Source organism: Eriocheir sinensis, chromosome 17 (genome assembly GCF_024679095.1).
Source record: "Eriocheir sinensis breed Jianghai 21 chromosome 17, ASM2467909v1, whole genome shotgun sequence".
Lineage (NCBI taxonomy): Eukaryota > Metazoa > Arthropoda > Malacostraca > Decapoda > Varunidae > Eriocheir > Eriocheir sinensis.
In genome coordinates this window covers 17,855,946-17,879,849 of record NC_066525.1, presented here as the reverse complement: position 1 = coordinate 17,879,849, position 23,904 = coordinate 17,855,946, and the positions used below count along the sequence as shown (strand labels likewise).

At 42.3% G+C, this 23,904-nt stretch overlaps 1 protein-coding gene across 1 annotated transcript; it reads right to left on the bottom strand.

Annotated features, from left to right (window-relative positions):
• Positions 1–9,990: 9,990 nt before the first annotated feature.
• Positions 9,991–12,731, bottom strand: LOC127000043 (potassium voltage-gated channel protein Shal). Its single transcript, XM_050863451.1, has one exon. The coding sequence runs from the start codon at positions 11,920–11,922 to the stop codon at positions 10,804–10,806; it is 1,119 nt and encodes a 372-aa protein (XP_050719408.1). The 5' UTR covers positions 11,923–12,731; the 3' UTR covers positions 9,991–10,803.
• Between the last annotated feature and the right edge of the window lie 11,173 nt (positions 12,732–23,904).

Sequence of the window (23,904 nt, the reverse complement as noted above, 5' to 3'; positions counted from 1 at the left end):
ATTATCCCATTTGCTACATATCCAATAAGTAAATTAGCGGACTTTTTTTTATTTGCTCATTTCCCTTGAGGTGTTTCCTTTACAATAAAAAATAAAAAAAATGCTCCTCACTTCTCATATCCAGGAATTAAAAATGCCACTCTTCCTCTTACTTTTTAGTTCAGCAAGTCCTATTTTCCCTGTCATAAGTAAAGTGTATGTGTATTCTTCTTTATATAACATTATTAGGAAAATGGCAATCCTCATATCATTTCTTCCTTTCTCGCTATCTATCCTAGCCTCTTTATTTATCTATTTAACTATATCTCTCCTCCCCCCAACACACACCTCCATGCCCACCTCACCATTTTCCCCATTCACATCCCCCTCCTCCGTGCGCCTGTCCGCCTGTCTCTTGCCTCTAAAGCCGATTGTGCCGTAACTTTGATGGTGCGCCCAGGGCCAACCCACGAGGGAAGAGACGGCGGCCAAGAATGGGAGAGGTCAGATGTCGGGATGAAGCGATTGGCTGCTGGGTTCCATTATATATCGTTGGAGAGTTTTTTTTCTGCCAGTAATGTAAGGTCTGAGTCGTCCCTGAGTGGCCCACGTGTCCAAGAGTAATGGTTCGTTGCTCGCAGGGCCATAGCTTCGGTGCCTCCAGGGATATGTATGTATGCAGTAGGCCGTGGGGACAAGAGGAAGGTACGGAAATGGCCCATTACCTCTCTTTGTGTGTGTGTGTGTGTGTGTGTGTGTGTGTGTTTTGTGAGTGTATATATTGCGTGTGTGTATGTAGCTGCCCTATTTTTATGTTGTTATTGCTGTCCTTGCTATTCTCATCATGTTATTTTTGTGTTTGTTTTCTCTCTCTGTTCATGTACTTTGAGTGTCTTTATGTTGCCACTCTTTGGTACTCAGTTACATTAAGAAAACTTACAAAAAATAGTTATATGAAAAACTTACCAAGAACTATTTAATGATGTGAAAATAACTTACAAAGATCAATTGGAAAGCTTCATAGAGATAGTCTGAAAATGTCTGAAGATGGATGTAAAGAAAACGAAGGTAATGTTTCACCATCAGCAGGCAGGACAACAAATGACGATCGGAAAAAAAACACTGGAGAGTAAAGGAAAACATCTAGGACAAACAATTAGTGCAGAGTCAGCCGACGGATAAGATCGAATGGGACAGGGCGCTTTTGGCAAACAGTAATATCATGAATAGCAGCCTGCCACTCAGCGAGGAGATAGGCGAATAGTGAGTGTATCCTGCCAATCACAGCAAGGAAGCACACGCACACAGGAATGCTTGGGGTAAGATGGAGAGATAGGTAGCGAGCATCACGGATTAAGGAACAGACAAATGTTGAAGATATTCTAATGATGAAGAACATGAAAATGGCTTTGGTTGGAGAGATGATGAGAATGCTTGGTGTAGGAGGGAAAGATAAGTAGCAAGCATCACGGATTAGGGAACAGACAAAATTTAAAGATATTCTAATGACTATTAAGAACAAGGAAATGGCTTTGGTTGGACAGATGATAAGAATGCTTGGTGTAAGAGGGAGAGATAAGTAGCAAGCATCACGGATTAGGGAACAGACAAAATTTAAAGATATTCTAATGACTATTAAGAACAAGGAAATGGCTTTGGTTGGACAGATGATGAGAATACTTGGTGTAAGAGGGAGAGATAAGTAGCGAGCATCACGGATTAAGGAACAGACAAAATTTAATGATATTCTATGACAATTAAGAACAAGGAAATGGCTTTGGTTGGACAGATGATGAGAATGCTTGGTGTAAGAGGGAGAGATAAGTAGCAAGCATCACGGATTAAGGAACAGACAAAATTTAATGATATTCTATGACAATTAAGAACAAGGAAATGGCTTTGGTAGGGCATAATGATGAGTAGAACTGATAAGAAATGGACAAACAGAGTAAAAGAAAAGAAAGAAAGTATCGAGACACCTCCTCCAGAAATTGATCTCTTTTGGCCACTTTTCTAAACTCTTTTTTATAGGGGCAGTGATTAGCGGGGGGGTTTCTCATTATTATTTTTCTTTTGTTTCTTGCCCTTGAGCTGATTCATTCACTTAAAAAAATAGATATCATTTTGTTTTAGCGGGGGATCAGTGTGTGTGTGTGTGTGTGTGTGTGTGTGTGTGTGTGTGTCATTAGCCAGTAACCCACCACTCACGGACACACTCCCGACCAGCCCCCATCAATTTTTTCCATAATTGAGAGAACCGGCAGCAATTTACGTTCAGCTGCACCACTTTTAATATCCCGGGCACTGCACCGATTACGTTTTCATCCTTTTTCTCCCTTTTAGTTCTCGCCGGAGTAATCAAGTGTCTCTCAAACCTGAAATTCAAGCCAGACACGTAACCTCGATAAGTATTTTTCAAAGTCAACGTCTGGTACACTCACGCACGGTAGATTCCCTTTGTTCATTTACCTATCAAACACACACACACGCACACACACACACACACACACACACACACACACACACACACACACACACACACACACACACACACACACACACACACACACACACACACACACACACACACACGCGCGCGCACGCGCACACGCACACGCACACACACACACACACACACACACACACATCATACTTTCTCCTCTCGTTCACTTTGTTAAAATAGAGCCAGTAACTTAGCACTCCTCCTCCTCCCCTTTCCCCTCCTCCTCCTCCTCCTCCTCCTCCTGAACAGGCTCAGCAATGTTGATCACTCCAAACTCTTCACTCTACAAACTAACCTAAGGACAAGCAAAGCGATGCAATACCGAAATCGGCAGGAGCTATTTCTCGAATAGAGTTGTTCGCCACTGGAACAGCCTTCCTGCAGAAGTAGTTAGCGCAGAGACAATCAATTCCTTCAAGAAACGCATTGATCGACATTTAGCTGCATCGGGAGTGAACTGAATGTATCCAAGAGTAGGTACAAAAGTGCTTTAATTCTTCCCTCAAGCCACTCTTGTGACAGACGAATTGATTAAATCAGTGAAAGCAGGCAGCCTTGTAATGAGCCAACAGGCTTTCTGCTGCCTACTCGTCCATGTTTCCATGTTTCCTCCTCTTCCCCCATCATGTTACGCTTCCCCCCTTCCTCCTTCTCTTTCCCTCCTCCCATCTGCAAGGCCGTGTCAGGCAAGTAGGTACTGATATTAGATTTCAATTCGAGGCTGATACAGACACGGCATTATTGAAGCTGCTGGACTGAAAATGGAATGTTTGGACGATATCGACGGTTTGGCTACATTATCCCTTTTATTCAGGCCGCGCTGCGCCGCCCGATAAAAATGGAGTCGTAACGTAGATCACCCCAGTTGGCAACATTCGATTCGCTGCTGAATGGCACTCGTGGAATTTTTTTTTTCAAAGCCGGAAAGTGTCAGTGTACTGTAATGTTTCGTTATAAATAATTGTATTCTAATGTTATGTAAAAAAAAAAGAGATGGTTTTATAACGTTGTGTGAGCTTCGTTTACTGCGTCTTATACAGTGAAATGATGCAAGATAGGTATGGTGTGACTTTCCTTTCGTGTAATTGTATTCTATTTGTAAAAGCGTGAGTGTAAGCTATGTGAAAAAGAACCAGATAATATATTGAGGAAGTAGTGAGTGAATACATGATTAGCCTTTTTTACCGTGGTGTTCTTGTCCTTTATACCGTGTTTATATATAATTGTGATTCCCCTTTCATCTCCATGAGCCTTGGCAGTGAAACAGGCAGCCATTTCGATGCTAGAAAAATATCCGTTTCAATGGTGTCCTTTTAATAACACTTGTCGCAGCGCGTGTTCGTGTCACAACAATCAGCGGCTGTCTTTCTCAATTTCAGCTGTCGGTGTGTGTGGTGGAGAGAGAGAGAGAGAGAGAGAGAGAGAGAGAGAGAGAGACTAACACTACAAAAAATATACATAATGACCATAATCAAAAGGGAAATGAAGAAAAAACGGCAACTAATTGCAAGAGAGAGTTTCAATAAAAAAATTCTGAAGTTTAATGAGATGGCGCGTTAGATTTTGAAGTAGTGGCTGATGTGCCCCATAAACTTGTAAGCCTCATTTCGCTTCCTCATTTCGTGTTTCTGTCCATCTGAATTCAAGGTTGACGGCAGAGAATGAGGCCAAGCGATATGAGAGATGCGACTGTGAACTATAGGGAGAGGAAAATGGAGGGGGATGGATAGCTAGTACTCCTCCTCCTTCTCCTTCTTCATCCTTTTCTCCCCCTCATCCTTTACCTCATCCTCTTTCTCTTACTTCTTCTCCTCCCCATCCACTCTCCTCCACCCACCTTACAAAAGAGGGAAAGGGAAAGAAGGAACAGATAGCTAACACTCTTCTTTTTCCTTCTCCTCCTCATCCTTTTCCTCATCCTTTTCCTCATCCTCTTTCTCCTACTTCTTCTCCTCCCCCATCTACTCTCCTCCAACACCTTACAAAGAGGGAAGGGGAAAGAAGGAACAGATAGCTAACACTCCTCTTCTTTCTCCTTCTTCATCCTTTTCTCCCCCTCATCCTTTACCTCATCCTCTTTCTCCTACTTCTTCTCCTCCCCCATCCACTCTCCTCCACCACCTTACAAAAGAGGGAAAGGGAAAAAAGGAACAGATAGCTAACACTCCTCTTCTTTTTCCTTCTTCACCTCATTCTCCTCCTCATCCTCTTCCTCATTCTCTTTCTCCTACTTCTTCTCCTTCCCCATCCACTCTCCTCCACCACCTTACAAAGAGGGAAGGGGAATGAAGGAACAGATAGCTAACACTCCTCTTCTTTTTCCTTCTTCACCTCAGTCTCCTCCTCATTCTTTTCCTCATCCTTTTCCTCACCCTCTTTCTCCTTCTCCCACCCTCACTGTCCTCCACCACCATACACCCATCACCACTGTCACCGCCTCCCGCAGCCATCGTCCACATCTTCCTCCTCCCACGCCTCGTAATTTTCTTCCCCGCTCACTACCACTTGTTCGGACCGTGGATGGCAGGCAACTCTGAGGGCAGTCCGTTACTCAGCCATATTATAAAACACATTTCAGTTAAATAATTGCGGAAACTGCACTTTTACTCCTCTGTTTGGGCGACTAATGGTGATGAATGACTCTTGTTTGGTCCCTACATATAGTTAGGAGTGGGAGACTGGCTGGGTGGCTGGGCTACGAACTGGCTGGGTCTGGAAGCTTGGGGTACAGAGTCAAAGGGTAGAGGCATTAAACAGTGTGGTGGTATGAGTGATACACCCCGAGGAACGCCTAAGCACATTACCTGGTGGATAAACAAGTGATTTACCTATGCGTGAGAGAGAGAGAGAGAGAGAGAGAGAGAGAGAGAGAGAGAGAGAGAGAGAGAGAGAGAGAGAGAGAGAGAGAGAGAGAGAGAGAGAGAGAGAGAGAGAGACAAAAAAAGGTAAAAGTCGCAGAAAAGGGAGACAGGATGTGATATTGTTTGTTAATCTCCAAGTGTCAGGAGTGAATGAACTTACGATGAGTCTTGCAAGTCGGTGGGTCCTCGCAAATCTCTCAGGAGGGCCAAGAGCGTTTGCCAGGAAGTGTGCGTGTGTGTGTGTGTGTGTGTGTGTGTGTGTGTGTGTGTGTGTGTGTGTGTGTGTGTGTGTGTGAGTGGGAGGGTGTGTTTCTATGTCTGTCTGTTTTTTCTTGCTAAATATGTGTGCCAGGCAGTGTGTGTGTGTGTGTGTGTGTGTGTGTGTGTGTGTGTGTGTGTGTGTGTGTGTGTGTGTGTGTGTGTGTGTGTGTGTGTGTGTGTGTGTGAGTGGGAGGGTGTGTTTCTATGTCTGTCTGTTTTTCCTGCCTAAATAAATGTGCCAGGCAATGTGTGTATATGTGTGTGTAATTCACCACGGCCTGATCACGAGTTGAACTCGTTTTCGCCAGCAGGTACCCTCCCGACACGAGCAAGTGCATGCTCATCATCGTCGATCTCTGGGTACTGCCAGAACCTCACACACCACACACCCCATCCCCCTTGCTCAAGGGGTGACAGTAACCACTCCTAGTCAACGGAAAGAATCCGGCCTGAGCGGGGCTCGAACCGCCGCCTGTTTGGCCGTGAAGCCTTGCAGCCGACTGAGCTACAGATGTGTGTGTGTGTGTGTGTGTGTGTGTGTGTGTGTGTGTGTGTGTGTGTGTGTAGGGAGATGGAGAGATAACTACACTGTCTTTACCCGTTTTATCATTACTGGCAAACATATCCATGATAATAATAATAATAATAATAATAATAATAATAATAATAATAATAATAATAATAATAATAATAATAATAATAATAATAATAATAATAATAATAATAATAATAATAATAATAATAATAATAATAATAATAATAATAATAATAATAATCATAATCATAATCATAATCATAATAATAATAATAATAATAATAACAATAATGACTCTAAATAGCAACAGGAAAACAGCAATACTAATCACCTCGCATCGACTGGTTTGTCCTCATCTTAATTATCGAAGGGAGGAGGAGGACAAAGGAGGACAACGAGGAGGCAAGGGCAGAGAATTACAATGTCTTCCTTTCTGTGTGTGAGTCCCTTTTGTGGCCTTCTTTGCGGCTCCTTGACTTGTCCTTTATCGGTGTTTTCCTTTCTTCATTTTCCCTTTTTATATATTCCCTGCATTAACGTGGTTGGTCACTATTCAGGTTGTCATTGTGTCTTATGGTACCTCTATTCTTTATTCATCTTTTTTTCCATATTTTTTAGGCTGTCGATTTTAATTTTCTTCAGTTCTTTTATTATTACTCGTTTTTTCTTCAGTAATTATCGCATATTTTTATTATTATTCTATTGTGTGTGTGTGTGTGTGTGTGTGTGTGTGTGTGTGTGTGTGTGTGTGTGTGTGTGTGTGTGTGTGTGTGTGTGTGTGTGTGTGTGTGTGTGTGTGTGTGTGTGTGTGTGTGTGTGTGTGTGTGTGTGTGCATGTGCGTGTGTGTGTGCGTGTCAGGTAGAACCAGTCACCTATCATTACCTCTCACTACAAGCCTTTTAAGAACCAGCCAGTCACAAACCACCTCAGTCACTCAGACGCAGGAGCAGGAACCAGCCAGAGCTCCCCGTCGTTGAAGGATGAGCCGAGGCCGAGGGCGCGCCGCAGTCTCTCTCCCTGCCTTGCAATAACCAACGGGAAGGAGGCGAGTAAACAGCCTAAAGGTCACGGCGGTGGGTTGGGTTAGGTCAAGGTCACGGGTTACGGAAAAGTGTCAATTACTGTCACTTATTAAGGCTCAACCATGTCAGGAGCGAGTTGGCGAGACACGAATGAGGTGGAGGAGGAGGAGAAAGAGGGGGAGGGAGAGAAGAGGAAAAAGAAGAACAAGAAAAAGAAGCAATTGGGAAGAGGGATCAATTACATGTCGATATTTGTGTTGCTATGAAGGATGCAGCCAGTTTTTGTTTTTATCCGATCTATTACCAGTGATGTAGTTCTTGTAATTGCACATATTTTGAGATCCTTAAAACATCTCCTGTCTTCGTCATTTATTTGTGTGGGTGTGGCCCATAAAGCGTTCTTCACCTGCTATATATACTCAGATAACAGACAAAAGTTAATATTTGAGAGTATGTAACGCGCATTTGCTTCATAATTTAACGTCCTTTCTTAGTTACCGTCTACTGCTGGCTCAAATACAACCGGTCCATTCATGTTTAGTCTGGTAGTAACACGACCAACACAACACTTTTAATTAATGAAACGAATTCGCTCCCCTGATCACTGAAATATGCGAGATTCTTTTTAATCACTTTCGGATTCCCTGAGACTTACATTAATTAATCTTTATTGATCTTTAGTGTAATGGAATACGAAAGACTGAGAAGTGTTTTTCCCCTTTTCCAGGTGTCCGCGAGTCTGCTTATTTAGTTCCTTCACATCATACGATACAGTGATATGGTAATGACTGAAGAGTAAAAAAAAACTATTGTCTGTTCATTATCAGAAGACAAAAACTGTTAGTAGCACAGATGTTGTGATGTGTTTACCCTCATTATGATGTAACGTGACACCTTTCGCTTCATATTAATACCTACCATCCAGTAATGAGAAGTTAGTTTTAAGTGCCGCTCCATTACACACACACACACACACACACACACACACACACACACACACACACACACATACACATACACACACACACACACACACACACACACACACACACACACACACACACACACACACACACACACACACACACACACACACACACACACACACACACACACACACACACACACACACACACACACACACACACACACACACACACACACACACACACACACACACACACACACACACACACACACACACACGGACGAGGAAAGATTGATACTGTAAGGTCACAAAAAGAGGATATAATTTTTTCCCTATGGTGTGATAATGAGCTCGCCAACATCAGGTGTGTTTGACGCGCCGAGCACCTGGCTCGGGCTAATGTTGCACCACGGACTGAACGGTGTTAGGTTACGTAATGATTAGTGAGGAATTGTAATGCTTGACAGTGTTTGAAGTGTCATAATTAATGTTTGGCTCTCAGTATGCCATCCCATTGGTTAATACGGTTTTTACTAGTGATTTATGCGATACAGGAGTAAAGGACAGGGAAAAAATACTAAAATGGGGTTGGATGAGGCTTGGATTGGGTTAGGAATAGGGTTGGAATGAGCTTCGAATGGATATGTACCAGTGTCACGGGGTAATGTGTTCCTACCCACCACAGGATCGAGGGGCAAGGAGACGGATGAGCCCCGAAACAACCCGTACCTTAGTGCATGCTGTCCCTTACGTTACCTTGTTAATCTGCTACTGAGGCTCGTATTGTTAGCTTAGGAACTGTGGTACTTGAATATGGTCTTAGTGGTGTGACATTAACAACGCGGGGAATGTTTAATACTCGATTCCAATACTTGCTACGGTCAGTTATTTTAAGGGTGTTTGATGTAATGCTGAAGTTAGTGGTGTGTGTGTGTGTGTGTGTGTGTGTGTGTGTGTGTGTGTGCTCAGTGTGACCCGGCAGCAGTGTTTGATGTGGAGTTTCTGATGCGGCAGTGTGCGTAGTCTCTGAAACATTTAAATAAACCAGAGTAATGTTTGATTGTATGTCACTGTACAGTTTACGTGCTGCTAATCATTATTTACATGCTTGTTAGTGCTTATTGGAACCATGATGTTACTTAGATGGTGCCATGAAAAGGTTTGCGAACATGAGTAGTTATGTGAGGTTTGTTTGCCTAAGAGAAAGTTATGTTCGTGTGTGTGGATCTGTGATATTGTTGTGCACTGATGTTAATTCAGTGGGGTTTTTTCAAGGTAATATATAAACAATGCAAAGTAAAGTCTATTAAGGAAATGTGCTGAAGATTCGTCCACCATTTTCCTCTCATCTTGCACAATGCCCCCATCACCGAAATTAAAATAGAACGTAAAATAACGATCAAAGAAAGGCCCTGTCATTCACTTCTCATTATAATAAGTAACTGCAACATTATTTCATCAGGGTTATGATGACGAAACCATTATCGGAGAGAGAGAGAGAGAGAGAGAGAGAGAGAGAGAGAGAGAGCTTCAGTGTGTGTGTGTGTGTGTGTGTGTGTGTGTGTGTGTGTGTGTGTGTGTGTGTGTGTGCATGGGGGATGCGGGTGTGGGGCCGAGCATGTGGGTTCTCATCTGTGTTAAGAGTTCGCCACTGTGTGCTTGAATTTAAATATAGGATAATTTATGGATTATATGTTTAATTTAGGACGGGAAGCTATTTCAATCACGTGTGTGTGTGTGTGTGTGTGTGTGTGTGTGTGTGTGTGTGTGTGTGTGTGTGTGTGTGTGTGTGTGTGTGTGTGTGTGTGTGTGTGTGTGTGTGTGTGTGTGTGTGCGTCTCAAATAATATCATAATATTATCTGTTTGTTTGCCACTGAAATATCTCCTCTTCCAGGTACGTTGGTGTCTGCTCCGTATTTGTTTACATTGTTTATTTACAACATCCCCAATTTCCCAAACGATTTTATTCCCTATCAAGCTTCGGGATACTTGTTCCTCTTCACCGCTCCACTTAGAGGCGGCGTATGGCGTGTTGGGAGGCGAAGGACGAACACCACTGATCCCTGACACCTGACCTTTGATCTCAGACGATGGAACTCGAGCCGCGAAACGCCGCCGCCGCCCGCACCACCGCCGCCGTTGCTGCTGCTTTGGGTGCCAGGGAAGGCCTTCACTGCTTCTCCTAAGGCTCTTCCTGCATACAAACACTACAACCGCAGCAAACACTCGCCTCGCTGCTCAGTAAACTCTCTGAATTGATAAACTCGCTCACTCGCTCACCCATGAGCGTTCTCAGGCGCTTCAAATCTTCTCGCATCAACTCTCCTACTCGGTGTGTGAAATTCTTTTCCTCCCACTCCCACTCGCTCTTCACGCCTGTTCTGCCACCAGGACAGACAACTCCGATGATTGTTTAGCGTGATCGTGTACTCATGGGCTTGCTCTACCAATATAAACATGCGATTTCAGGAGTTATTATTATCTAACTGTCTGGTGAGAAAAAAAGGAGAAGGAGAACGTACCGACAAAAGAAATCAATATAAATGCAATATTGAGGATTTCTGCGAGAAAATCGATCCATTAGGCGGAATTAAGAAAAAAAAAAGTTAACCTTGGTCAGTGAAATCTAAAAAGAACTTTGGCATCGCTGCTGCTGAAAATATTGAAAAACGGTGAGTGGAAGGAAACCTGTTACGGAGGTGGAAGGAACACTCACCCTAGTGTCGTCATGGTGACAATGGTGTACCAAAACGCCGAAGGAATGGAGGTGAAGGTGGTTTCTTCAACGTTCTTCTCTGCGTAGAACATGACGGTGGCAAAGATGATGATAGCCATGGCGAGGGAGAACACGAGGAAACCCAGCTCAGAGGCGCAAGACTTGAGCGTGTAGCCCAGGATGCGCAGCCCCTGCGAGTGGCGGGAGAACTTAAAGATCCTGAACACGCGAAACACTCGAAGGGTGACGAAGGCTCCAGACACGTCGTCGTTGTCGGTGATGCCAAGACCAATGTAGTAGGGTAGAATGGCCACCACGTCAATAATGGACATGACAGAGCGAACAAACTTACAGCGGTCGGGCGCCGCAAACATACGCAAAAGGTACTCAGCCGTGAAGATCATGACGCACGCCGTGTCACCACAGAAGAAGATAATTTTATAGCGCTCTCCGCAGGGTTGCGACTCCTTCTTGCCCGGGAGGCGGCCGCACGGCACCGTCTCTACCACATTGGCCATCACCGACACGGCGATGAAGAACCCAGTCACGTAGTAAAACACTAATGCCGCCGTCGACGTGTGTGGGTTTTCAAAGGCTCGCCACATGCGTTCACGTATTGTACGATATACATACTTGTCCTGCTCTCCACTCTCGGAGAGCTTGTCGTCCAAGAGACGTTCGGCATTTTCGCGTTTGCGGTCACGGTAATCTTCGTAACAACAGTCACCGATTACGTCTGGGATGATGCCGAAGAACGCCAGCTCTTCGTCGTAGCTGGTGAGACACTCGTGCTTGGGGTAGTGGAGCTTCCCCGTGCGGTAGTAGTTTAGGATGTGACGGAATATGTCTGGGTCTCGGTCGAAGAAGTACTCTTTGGTTTCCTCGTCGTAGAAAAACTCCCTTTCGTTGGAGCCGAGAAGTGTGTCAGGGTATTTCTCGAGTGTGTTGCGCCAGGTTTCGAACCTCCTGCCCGACACATTGATTTGCAGCTTCTCATCATCCGGCCGCCGCTTATCCTTGGCGATGGGCGGCGCCGGCAGGGGGTTGTTGGCGATGGGAACCCATCCGATGGCAGCTGCTCGAGCAAAGGGCAACCAAGCGGCCACCGAGGCCATGCTGTGCGGGGGAATGTTGGTGGTGGGGGCAAGCGCCTGTGCGAGCCACGACAGTCACAAACAGCACGCACGCACTCGGCCGCTGGGGATGCCGCCCTGCCGTACCCACCTATTTGTACATATTTACTCAGCGCCGCAATCACTGCCAGGGCCACTGCTCACTCCAGGTCACTCCCGCCTTCGAACACTCGGCATAACACCGCGGATGAATCGCAAGCTGGGCAGAGGAGGGTGATTCCCGCGCCAGCTGCTCCACAACTGAGGTGGTGCGCAGACCAGCCAGCCTCGTCTAGTGGCCATGCGCGGATCAATTTCCCAGCCGTCCTGAGATACCGCACCGCTATTTCATAGACTCGCACCTCAGCCACTAGCACTTCTTCTTCTTTCCCTCCTCACCGGACACACACACACGCACATACACCCGTACAAACACTGCGTACACAATCTCGCCATACACACGCGCCGACTTTCACTGTTGAGTCTATTCGTGGAGTCTGTTTTGGGGTGAATACTGAGTGCGTGTCTGCGCGGGTAGAGTGCGCGCCTGTGGCCACCATGACGACAAGCGTGAATAAGTTGTTCCCCGCCAGCCCTCCCACCACCTGTCAGCCTCTCATCCGGGACAGAGCGAGGCCTTAAGCCACCCTTCTCTTTAACTCAAGTCCCACTATTTCCGCTTCCCACGTACAAAATATAAACACCATATCTATAATGGGCACCCATAAAGAGGGGGCTGTCTGTAGAATGATGGTGAGCATAAACATGATGGTCGGGGCCACCGCAGCAGCAGCAGCAGCAGCAGCAGTCTTGGCCTCCAGGGAGGGATAACTTAGGATTTCACAGACCGTCCGCGATTTTCTGAAAACGAATTTATTTAAGAATGCTTCCATTTTTTCTCGAATAACAACATATTTTCAGTAGTGTAGTGGCACTTTTGATACACTTTTTCCATGCTGAAGGGAATACGTAAGCAAGTAAAACTGTATGTGAAAGCGTCGTCTCTCTAGCAAAATAATAATCATTGTTTACATCAGCGTGAAGACACTCGGCAGATGCTTCACTACCACTGCAAAGACTTTTAGCAACTACTGACGTACACGACGAAGAGCAAAAGTAAGTAAAACGCGGCAAAGTTCCGCGAGACTGTGAAGAACTTCCTAATAATGAGGTGACTGTAAGAACTACGCTAACCCTTCAACCTCCTTAGATCAGACAGCATCGAGGAGAGTCTGAACGAAGGAGGCAAGTGTTTACCCGGTTAGTCTCTCGGGGCCGCCAGAGTCCAGCGCAGAAATAGATGCGTTAGTATTGTATCCAAACACCGCCGCCCCGCCTCCCTCTGCCCCTCACCAACCCCACCCTACTTCCCTCTCCCTCCTTTTTATATGATTCTCTCTCTCTCTCTCTCTCTCTCTCTCTCTATCTATCTCTCTCTCTCTCTCTCACACACACACACACATCAGCACCGCCACGATCTACAACTTTTGTCAGTGCCGGACCGATGAGTTGCTCCTGAAGCTGAAAATTGATTTACACGTGCACAGTACATTCAGTTAGGCTAATCCAAGTGTTAATCACGTATGTGAATTTGATCACCGTAATGGAAGCAATGATTAGTCGCCGCTCTTGTATTTTTAGCGCCGGAGGAAATATGAACATACTATAGTCTACGGACATGACGCGCCGCTTTTCAATAACTTTGGCCATATACTTAGCCTTGATTTTTTTGTTTCCTTTAATACTCCATTCTTGCTGTGTAAATGACCGAAGTATGCTCTCAGGAAAACTCTTTTCAACCTTTATTTGGGCAGGAAATTATGCCATTAGAGTTAGGACACGTCTGCAGGAGGAAACAATACGGACACTTCTTGTTGATTATAGGCCTTGGCCTGCCCCTGTATGTGCAGAGAATATATATATATATATATATATATATATATATATATATATATATATATATATATATATATATATATATATATATATATATATATATATATATATATATATATATATATATATATATATATATATATATATATATATATATATATATATATATATATATATATACGCTTATATAGATATATATATAATATATATATATATATATATATATATATATATATATTATATATATATCTATATATATATATATATATATATTATATATATATCTATATATATATTATTATTATTATTATATATATATATATATATATATATATATATATATTATTATTATTATTATTATTGAATTTAGTGAATTTTTGAGGCCAATTGTCATATATTTATGCAGCATTTTTAGCTTAACCAAGTATTTTTCTTACTCTAATTTAAAGGAGAACACTAAATATTTATTATGACCTCATAATTTTTTTTATTTATCAAACAGAAAAGTAACTAATAAATAAAAAAATAAGAAAAGTGTAGTTTTACCAGTTAATAAATGAAAGGCAAATGTAGAACACTACAAAAAGAACTCAGATAAAAAAAGATGTAACAGCCAAGCAATCAGATGGAACATAATTGAAGTGTTTTAGTACAATTATTGATCGATGAAACTATGAACAAAACAAATACCGGAAAACCAAAAATAGGTTCCCTGCGGCACACGTTCACAAATTTGGGCCACAGAACAGCCTCACACTCCCCGTCCCCCATGGCGTAGCTTCTCGCCAACAGCATCGTTATTCCGAACGTGTACCCGCTGACGAGGAAAAAGTTTGCATTTAATCGGCCTACAAATGAAGGGCGTCGAGCGTGTGGGTGATTGGCGGCGACCTGAGCGGCTCCGTGAACCTGTCCGGCCTTCCTCACGACGCGGCGGAGACAAGGCAGATATTTATAGCTGGCGTGGTCCTGGTATTGGTGACGGTGTTGATGGTGGAGGCGGTGGTGGTGATAGTGTTTGCTGTAGTAGTTATTAGTAGTAACAGTAGCAGCAATAGTAGTAGTAGTAGCAGTAGTAGTAGTAGTAGTAGTAGTAGTAGTAGTGGGAGGCGGTGGCTGAACGGATAGTGAGACGGCCCCGCGTTCAGGAGGACGCGAGATCAATCCCCGACCGGTGCCACCAAGCTGGGATTTTTTAGCCGCCGCCGAGTGGCTTAAAACTACCCACATGCTGTCCAGAAGACCACCTATCAACCCGGACTCTAGATTCTAGGATTAAAGATGAGCTCCGGGAGGGCAGCATGAGCCAATGCAAGATGGCGCCACTATAAAACACTTCCCTGCGCCAGAACGGGCTGGGCCGACCATCAGGCCCCACCGGGAAGAAGCCTCGGACCGACCACCAGGGTCCACCGGGAAGAAGCCTACCGGCGCAATAGGCCAAGACGTAAAAAAAAAAAAAAAAAAAAAGTAGTAGTAGTAGTAGTAGTAGTAGTAGTAGTAATAATAGTAGTAGTAGTAGTAATAATGATAATAATAACAATAATGATAATAATGAAGACAACAACAACAACAAATACCACCACCACCACTACCACTACCACCAACAACAACAAATTCGGGGGTGAAGGTGAAGGTGGTGATGGAAGGCGGTGGGGGGGGGGGGGGGATGACAGGTGGCGCCCGAAGGGAGGGAGGGAGCGAGCGTCAGGGGGAGGTGAAGCAGAGTCGACGTTGTGAAAGCTGACGCCGATTGTCCCATAAACCATAAAAATGACGCTGCGTTATGGACTCCAATGTAATAATGATATCGAGGAGAGGGACGTTCTCTCTTATATTATTATGTAGGCGAATGGAGACTGGCCAAGTGGAGAGAGAGAGAGAGAGAGAGAGAGAGAGAGAGAGAGAGAGAGAGAGAGAGAGAGAGAGAGAGAGAGAGAGAGAGAGAGAGAGAGAGAGAGAGAGAGAGAGAGAGAAGGGAAGACAGCTTTATTACAGTGCAGGATATATTTTGTCGGTAACACACACACACACACACACACACACACACACACACACACACACACACACACACACACACACTCACACACACACACACACACACACACACACACACACACACACGGCCACTGCCCATGTCATCTATTTTCCTTTCTTTTATTGTGTTCTTTACTAGCGAAGGGAGAGAGAGAGAGAGAGAGAGAGAGAGAGAGAGAGAGAGAGAGAGAGAGAGAGAGAGAGAGAGAGAGAGAGAGAGAGAGAGAGAGAGAGAGAGAGAGAGAGAGAGAGAGAGAGAGAGAGAGAGAGAGAGAGAGAGAGAGAGAGAGAGAGAGAGAGAGAGAGAGAGAGAGTGCTGATCCCATCTACAAATAAAGAGAGATAAGGGAAGCAGCGATAAAAATAAGCTGAAAATCAAGGAAGAGTGAGAAAGAGCGTGAACAAGAATTGGGGGAAAGGAAAAGAAGAACAGAAGGAAGGGAGAAGAAAAAGATAAAGAAAGTGATTTAGTGAATAGAGAAATAAGCAATAAGAGGTGTAAGAGAAGAGGAGGAGGAGAAGAAGGGGAAATAGGTGGAAGTGAGAGAATGGAAGAAGAGGGAATAAGGAGATAGGTGATGGAGGTGGGAAGATAAGGATAATAAAAAGAAAAGAAAGGATAATTAATTGAAAACAGGAAGTCTGAAAGTTACGAATTTGTCGCTCTGGACGGAAATTTCCACTTGCTGTCCGTTTTCGTTCTCGTCTATTACTTGAATATCGCACTTTTCTCTCTAACTCATCATGCTTTCCTCCCTTACTCAGCATATTTCCCTCCCTCACAACATAATATTATTACCAATGAAGATTCTGTTTTGTTTCCCGTCTTTTAATTATGACGTATCCAACGCTTTTTAATCACTAACAATATTCTACTTTCATTTGTCAAGATTGTGGTTGTACGTGTTTTACTATCAGCAGCTGCTTGTAAAAAATTATTACCAGTATATTTTTCGATCTTCTTTTGATAGTATTATTTGTTATTCTCTATGTATAAGCAAATTTATGTGTTACTCTCATCCTCGCTGCCCCCTGATTATTGCATGTTTATCATTTCTTCGTGTTGCAATTTATTTATGACGCAACTTTAGCCATTGTTACAGTTTTGTTGTATGTTACTACTACTACTACTGCTATTACTACTACTACTACTACCACTATTACTACTACTAGTACTACTACTACTACTACTACTACTACTACTACTACTACTACTACTACTACTACTACTACTACTACTACTACTACTACTACTACTACTACTACTACTACTACTACTACTACTACTGCTACTACTACTACTACTACTACTACTACTACTACTACTACTACTACTACTACTACTACTACTACTACTACTACTACTACTACTATTGCTACTACTACTACTACTACTACTACTACTACTACTACTACTACTACTACTACTACTACTACTACTACTACTGTGATTCTCCTCTTCGCACCATATACGTAAATATCATACAGCTACTAATCTTATGTTGCTCTCTCGTAGAAAAATTTATGACCCCGAGGACACACACACACACACACACACACACACACACACACACACACATTATAAACAACAACAGCCAAATGCTTCATCCTCGTGAGTTATAATATGCTATAGTTTTCCTCGATTTTTTTTACACTCATCTGACAACGACCCTCTCGCTAACCCGGCTGGTAACGTCAATGATAACAGTAACAGCAGCAGAAGCAACAACAACACCTGCTGCTATTACCGCCCAGTATAGGAAATCCATTGCCACAGACACACATTGGCCTTCCCTTCCTTCACCCCGGCAAGTTCACCTCTACTCCTCTCCCCGCTTGTCCTCTCTCCCGTTTTCTCCTCCCTCCCCCCTCCCCTTCTCTCTTCTGTCGCTTTATTGCGAGCAAATTACACCCAGCTGCCGTAAATTGCTTTTACGACCGTCTGTGACATCCTTACATTCACAAGTTTTTTTGGTCAACAATTTAAACGTAGTGAGACTCTCCAGTATCGATGTGGATGTTGGACCTTGTTTGTTTTTGCTTGTATGTCTGTCGGTCTATATGTATGCATGTATGCCTATCTGTTTGCTTCTGTCTGTATGTCTTTCCATCTGTTTGTCTGCTTTGGTAGCTTTGGTGGCTCATGTGAAGGACTGTTTTCCAAATGTCGTTGTGTCTCTGGGTGTCTGGCTGCCTGGCTGACTGAGTGGCTGAGTGGCTAACTTGCCGACTGGTTGATCACCTGATTGGCCGGCTGAATGGCTGCTCCTAAACCTTATACTGTCCCTTTTTTTTTTTCGTGGAGACGATCTTGAGTATTTGCCACAACCCTTATTACAACGAAATTCACAATAAGATGCCTCGTTTAGTAGGATTGCCTTAATTTTTATTGCAGTAGGAATGTCCAATTATTCTTTTTGATTTTCTTATATTTAATTTCTTGTTTTCTCAGGGGGTATGTTCGTTTTATTTATTTATGTTTCTTTTCCTGCTTTTGCGAAGCTTTTTATATTTTCAAACATTTTTTCTTTCTCTTAGAATATTTTCCATTTTACCTTTATATGTTACAATTTCACATTTGTCCTGTGTCCCGAAAGCTCAAGGGCCAATGTGACAGAGCTGAGTACCGAGCACAGCTATAGCGTATGCCCTCGACTACATCTACTTACCTTTTACAAGCGCCGTTTCCTTCCCGTTTCATTTGCCTTGTCGTTCCGATGGGGAATATCCTCGACACAAGGTCGCCTCTTTATCACTTCACGAGGCGAACATTTTTATAATTCGGTAACATTTTTCAAACTTTTTCGAAGGTAAAGAAGCAGTTCGAATGATCTCAAGAGTTGCATGAATCTCATCGTCATTGTTTACGTGTTTGTTTGCGTTTGTAGCACACACCGGGCCAAAGTTCAGTCAGCTAACTTATTTACAATTTTGATTATTTTCCCCCGCCTTTCACTGAAACATCTGAGCCATTTAATTTTTTTTTGTCTCGTTTCTCTTTTTTTTCGAATAATTTAACACTGACGCCTTCAATTATCATCCATTTATGCCCCCTTCACTTCAGCCCCATCTGAGGCCTTGCACGATGCAATGGAAAAAAGGTCTGATTTTAACTTCCTAAGAAACAATACGTACGAGTAACATACTTCCCTTCTTATTTGCGCACACACCAAAGTTCCTTATGTTTTATGTGATCGTTGGAGCAAACACGACTTTTCAATCAAGCCTGAAATGAATAGCTACATTAACCAGCCATTAAAGAATATTACCTGCACACTTATTGCTTGGCCCATCTGAAGGGCACAGTCGGAGGGATCTCCTGACTAAAGTCAAGACATTGAAGGATATTCCAGAATATAGTAGAATTTTTTTCACAGAGATCTTACATACAACCAGAGACAGGTCTAGTTTGAAAGACGGGCAGCTGCTCGTAATAACCAAGGTGAGTCTCAGGGTCAGATCTCTCGGTTCTCAAATTTATAATCAAATCGTCCTCTAAGTCCTTTACCAGTTTGAGTATAGGCCATGTTAATGTAAATTGCTTGCATGATAATCTTAATTTTGTAAAGGACCTTATATCAGAAAAGCTTTGGATATTATTGGTTTATATGCGTGTTATGCACCTGTACAGGTGCCCTGCGCATTAATATCCAGATCCGGATTCAGATAAGTGAAACCTGGTTAGGCAATAATGTACCTGATTCTTATGTATCAGTTAAAGGGTATCAGTTGTTTAGATGTGATTCAAATAGTACAATCAACAAGCATGGTGTGTGTCTTTATGTTTCTAACTCTTTGAAATGCACAGGTCATGATCACATTTGTCCTAATGTAATTGCTGTTCACTTGAGGGACTTAAATGTACATATTATGATGGTATACCGCCCTCCTTCAGACACAACAACTCTGGATGATGATCTTACTAGGGGTATTTTGTCTTTTTGTGATAGTAAGGAGATAATTCTGATGGGCGATTTTAATCTTCCAACTTTGAAATGGGATGGGGATAATTCTAGGTCTTCTCCCTCTGACTTTAGATTTCTTGACTGTTTCACCCTCTTAGGCCTGACTCAATGGATTAAGCAACCAACATTTTTAAGTTCAGGAAACATTCTTGATATTGTCCTAGCTAGCGAGGAAGAGAGAATTGATAATGTGGAAGTGTTGCCTCCCTTTCCAAAATGTGGTCACTCACCTGTTTGCTTTTGCTATATTTTTCAGAATTTAGTGGAGAGACCATATGATCAACCTAGATTGGAGTGGCAGAAGGGCAATTTCCGGGCAATCAATGATAGGTTGGGAATTATTGACTGGGACTTATTATTTGCACATCTGTCAGTTGAGGAGATGTACATTGAGTTTACTAAGACCATGGAGGTATTTAAGGCCCTTTATACCTCCATGACTAAAACTATAACCAATGCTACATTAGAACATACCACATAAAAGCTTTCCCACAACGAGGCCACCATGGAAAACTAAACCACCAACTGTTTTAAGACGTAACAGGGGAGCAGCTTGGAAATTATACAAGGAAGTTAGCTCCCTTTTTGGACGTCATTCCCCTCAGGTAATCCAGTCGCTTGAAATTTTCCAGAGAATAAATAGTCAATACAGAAATTTTACACTCAGGTCTCAAATTGATTATGAAATTTCACTTATAAATATAAAATGAAGTCTTCCCCTAAACTGTTCCACTTCAGTTAGGAGATGGATCCACAGTTAGCGATCCCAGTGGCATGGTGGAGTGTCTTGCAAACACTTTTAGCCATATATACACAGCCTCGCCCCCAACCCTTCCTGCAGCCCACCAGATGTCTGATATTCAGTTTTCTTTTATTCCACCGTCTTTGGAAAGAGTTAAGTTGGCTATTAACAATATGGATAAGGACACTAGCCTATAGGTCCTGGTGGTATCCATCCACTGGTTCTGAAATCTTGTCAAAATCATCTGGCTTACCCGATATACCTTATTTTTACAAAATCGTTAAATACTGGACAAGCGCCCTCATCATGGAAAAGTTCTAACATAGTCCCTATATTTAAGAAAGGTTTGCACTCGGACCCTTTGAATTACCGTCCTGTGAGTCTAACATCTGTATGCTGCAAGATGCTTGAAATAATTATTTTGGAACAACTTAATCTTTACTTGGAAAATAATTTAATTTTGTCTGATGCCCAGCTTGGCTTTAGAGCAGGAAGGAGTGTCAAGGATCAATTACACTTGACTTATGATGAAATAAGTCAGAGTGTTGATGCAGGAGGTACAGTTGACCTAATCTTACTTGATTTCTCAAAAGCCTTCGATACAGCTTGACATTCCATTTTGATCACTAAGTTACATCACTTGGGTATTTCTAGCAACATATTATCTTGGATCCACAACTTTCTTACCGGGAGGAATATATGGCAGTTGTTGTTGACGGTTATTTTAGTGCCTGCAAAAGTATGATGAGTGGTGTTCCTCAAGGTTCAGTCCTGGGTCCCTTTCTTTTTCTTATTCACATTAACCATTTGGCCTCATCACTTAGCTGTCAATAGTAGATCTTTGCTGACGACTTAAAAATTTATATTAAGGTTCAGAGTAATAATATTTCCTCTACAATCAACTGTATAGCTACTTTCCAGCAAGATATTGATGTACTGAATGGAATGACAAAACCATGGGGTCTTAACCTTCACCCAGACAAATGTGTGGCTTAAGATTTGGCAGAGATCTCCCTCCTGCTGGCCTTTACGACCAGTACTTCATTAGTGATATTCCTATCCTATCCCAATACCACTCTGAGCAGAGATTTATGGATAATGATTGATACTAAACTGAAATATTCGTTTTGTGGCTTCAAAAGCGGGTGGTGCGGCTTCCAATTTATTGATATCAACACGATGCCGTTCTCATGATTTTATGATGGCACTGTACACTACTCATGTTCATCCTCTACTTGAATTCAGCTCAGTTATATGGAACACTGGTTATATTGGTGCAGGGTTGGCCGATTTAAATCATGATGATTTAAATCAGTGATTTAAATCAAGATTTAAATCAAATGATTTTTTTTTTAAATCATTGATTTAAATCAATATTTACTTCTGCCCAAACCAACATGGAATGTAAAGGAAAAATATAAAAACAAACACATACTTACACCTGCTTTATATATTTCTGAGGAATAGAACACTAAAAGCTTCCTTTTACAATACAACAAAAAATTCCACATTCCATTAAAAAATTAAATCAAAGGGTTTTACTTGTGATGAACTGTACTTATTTCTGAGGAGTAGAAAATTAAAGCACTTCCTTTTACAATACAGTATAGCAAAAAATTCCACATGATATTAAAAAAAAGGAAATCAAAGAGGTTTACTTATAATGAACTGTACTTAATTATTTCCTGAAGTAATGAATTTAAAAAAGAAAATTATTATGGCCTGTATTTAAAACAAAAGCACATTGAATTTATACTGTAAAAGCAGTCTTTGAAAAATAATGATACACTTCTTTGAAAGTAGTTCATAAAAATTCTTTCAAATCGAAATTCAAAATCTTTAAAAAATAAAGATTTTAATTCTTATGGCAATAAATTTGGTTCTTTTCAGTCCTGCTACTATTCGTTGTAACTCCAGTTTACACTGTTTGCATATAGCTCTTCATGTTTTCCCAGACTTTGAAGGAATTCTGCTAAAATGTTCCCACACTGGATCACTCTTCCTACCAGATACATTAATCCTTGTGGTCAGTGACATCTCTACGCTCTTGCAGTTAGCTCAGGAATGAGTGGCTGGCCTGTAACACCTAAACAGTCAAACTACTACACAGTGGCACAAGTCCGGCTATGTCCTAACATGATGTAAGAGAAACAGAACAGAGCCTGAGAGAGATGATACACTGGTCAGTGGCTACTGGGCTGCTTGACAGGTTCGAACCATAGCTGGGCGTTATCGCGATAAGTTATCGCGATACTTTATCGCTGATAACAAAATCGGGTTATCGGCCATCCGCTACTTATTTAAATATATATCGGTATCTTCGTTACTTTTGTAACCAAACTAGCGATAATCGCTACTTTTTTTCCGCCTCTCAGAAAAAAAGAAAAAACTTCTCCTCCCTACTGCGCATGCGTGGCCCGGGCGCCCGGTGTTGTATGAAAAAACTTCGGGGTATGAAAATCTTCGGTGAAGAGATTTCATACTTAGATCATCAACATTAAAACACTAGGTTATTTTTTATGTTAGACTCACAAATCAATATATCAAAGAGAAAAATCATTTAACTTTACCAAAAAAATGATTATTCACTGCCTCAAATTTGATATTCCATATTCGTTTGTGAGCATGCCATGGTATTGAAGGCACCCGGTGTTGTGTTATTTGGTGTCCCATCGTCAAAAGCTGGCTCTTTTGTTTACAAACACTGGTCTCTCGTGAACTGCGCATGTTCAGACCAGTAAGCGTAGCCCTGTACAGCCTCACAAAGCTTTTTAACACATTAAAAGTTGCTGGAAGGCTGAATCAGACATACAGTACCACCATCCTCGCTGTTTATAGAACGACACTCTGTACAAAGAAATACAACTCGTACAGTGTCGTTCTAGAAACAGCGAGGATGGTGGTAGTGGTACTGTATGTCTGATTCAGCCTTCCAGCAACTCTTAATTACGGTTAAAAAGCTTTGTGAGACTGTACAGGTCTACGCTTGCTGGTCTGAGCATGCGCAGTTCACGAGAGACCAGTGTTTGTAAACATTTGACGGTGGGGAAGCCAAATAACACAACACCGGTTCAGGCGTTTCTAGTATTACCATCTATATGTACGTGTCAACGTGTGGTTTTCAGGTTTTGTAAGTTTTCAAAAATACAGATCATGAAAATTTGAGTTTATCTATGTTTTTCTATCTGAAATATCAATATGGTATATCGTTTTCGCCTATCGGACTTATCGCTAGCTAGTATCGGAGTTGTGGATTTATATCGGGTATCGGTTATCGCCTATATTTGTGTCTCCAGTTAACGAATATCGGTTATCACCGATAAGGTTTTTCATTATCAGTTATCG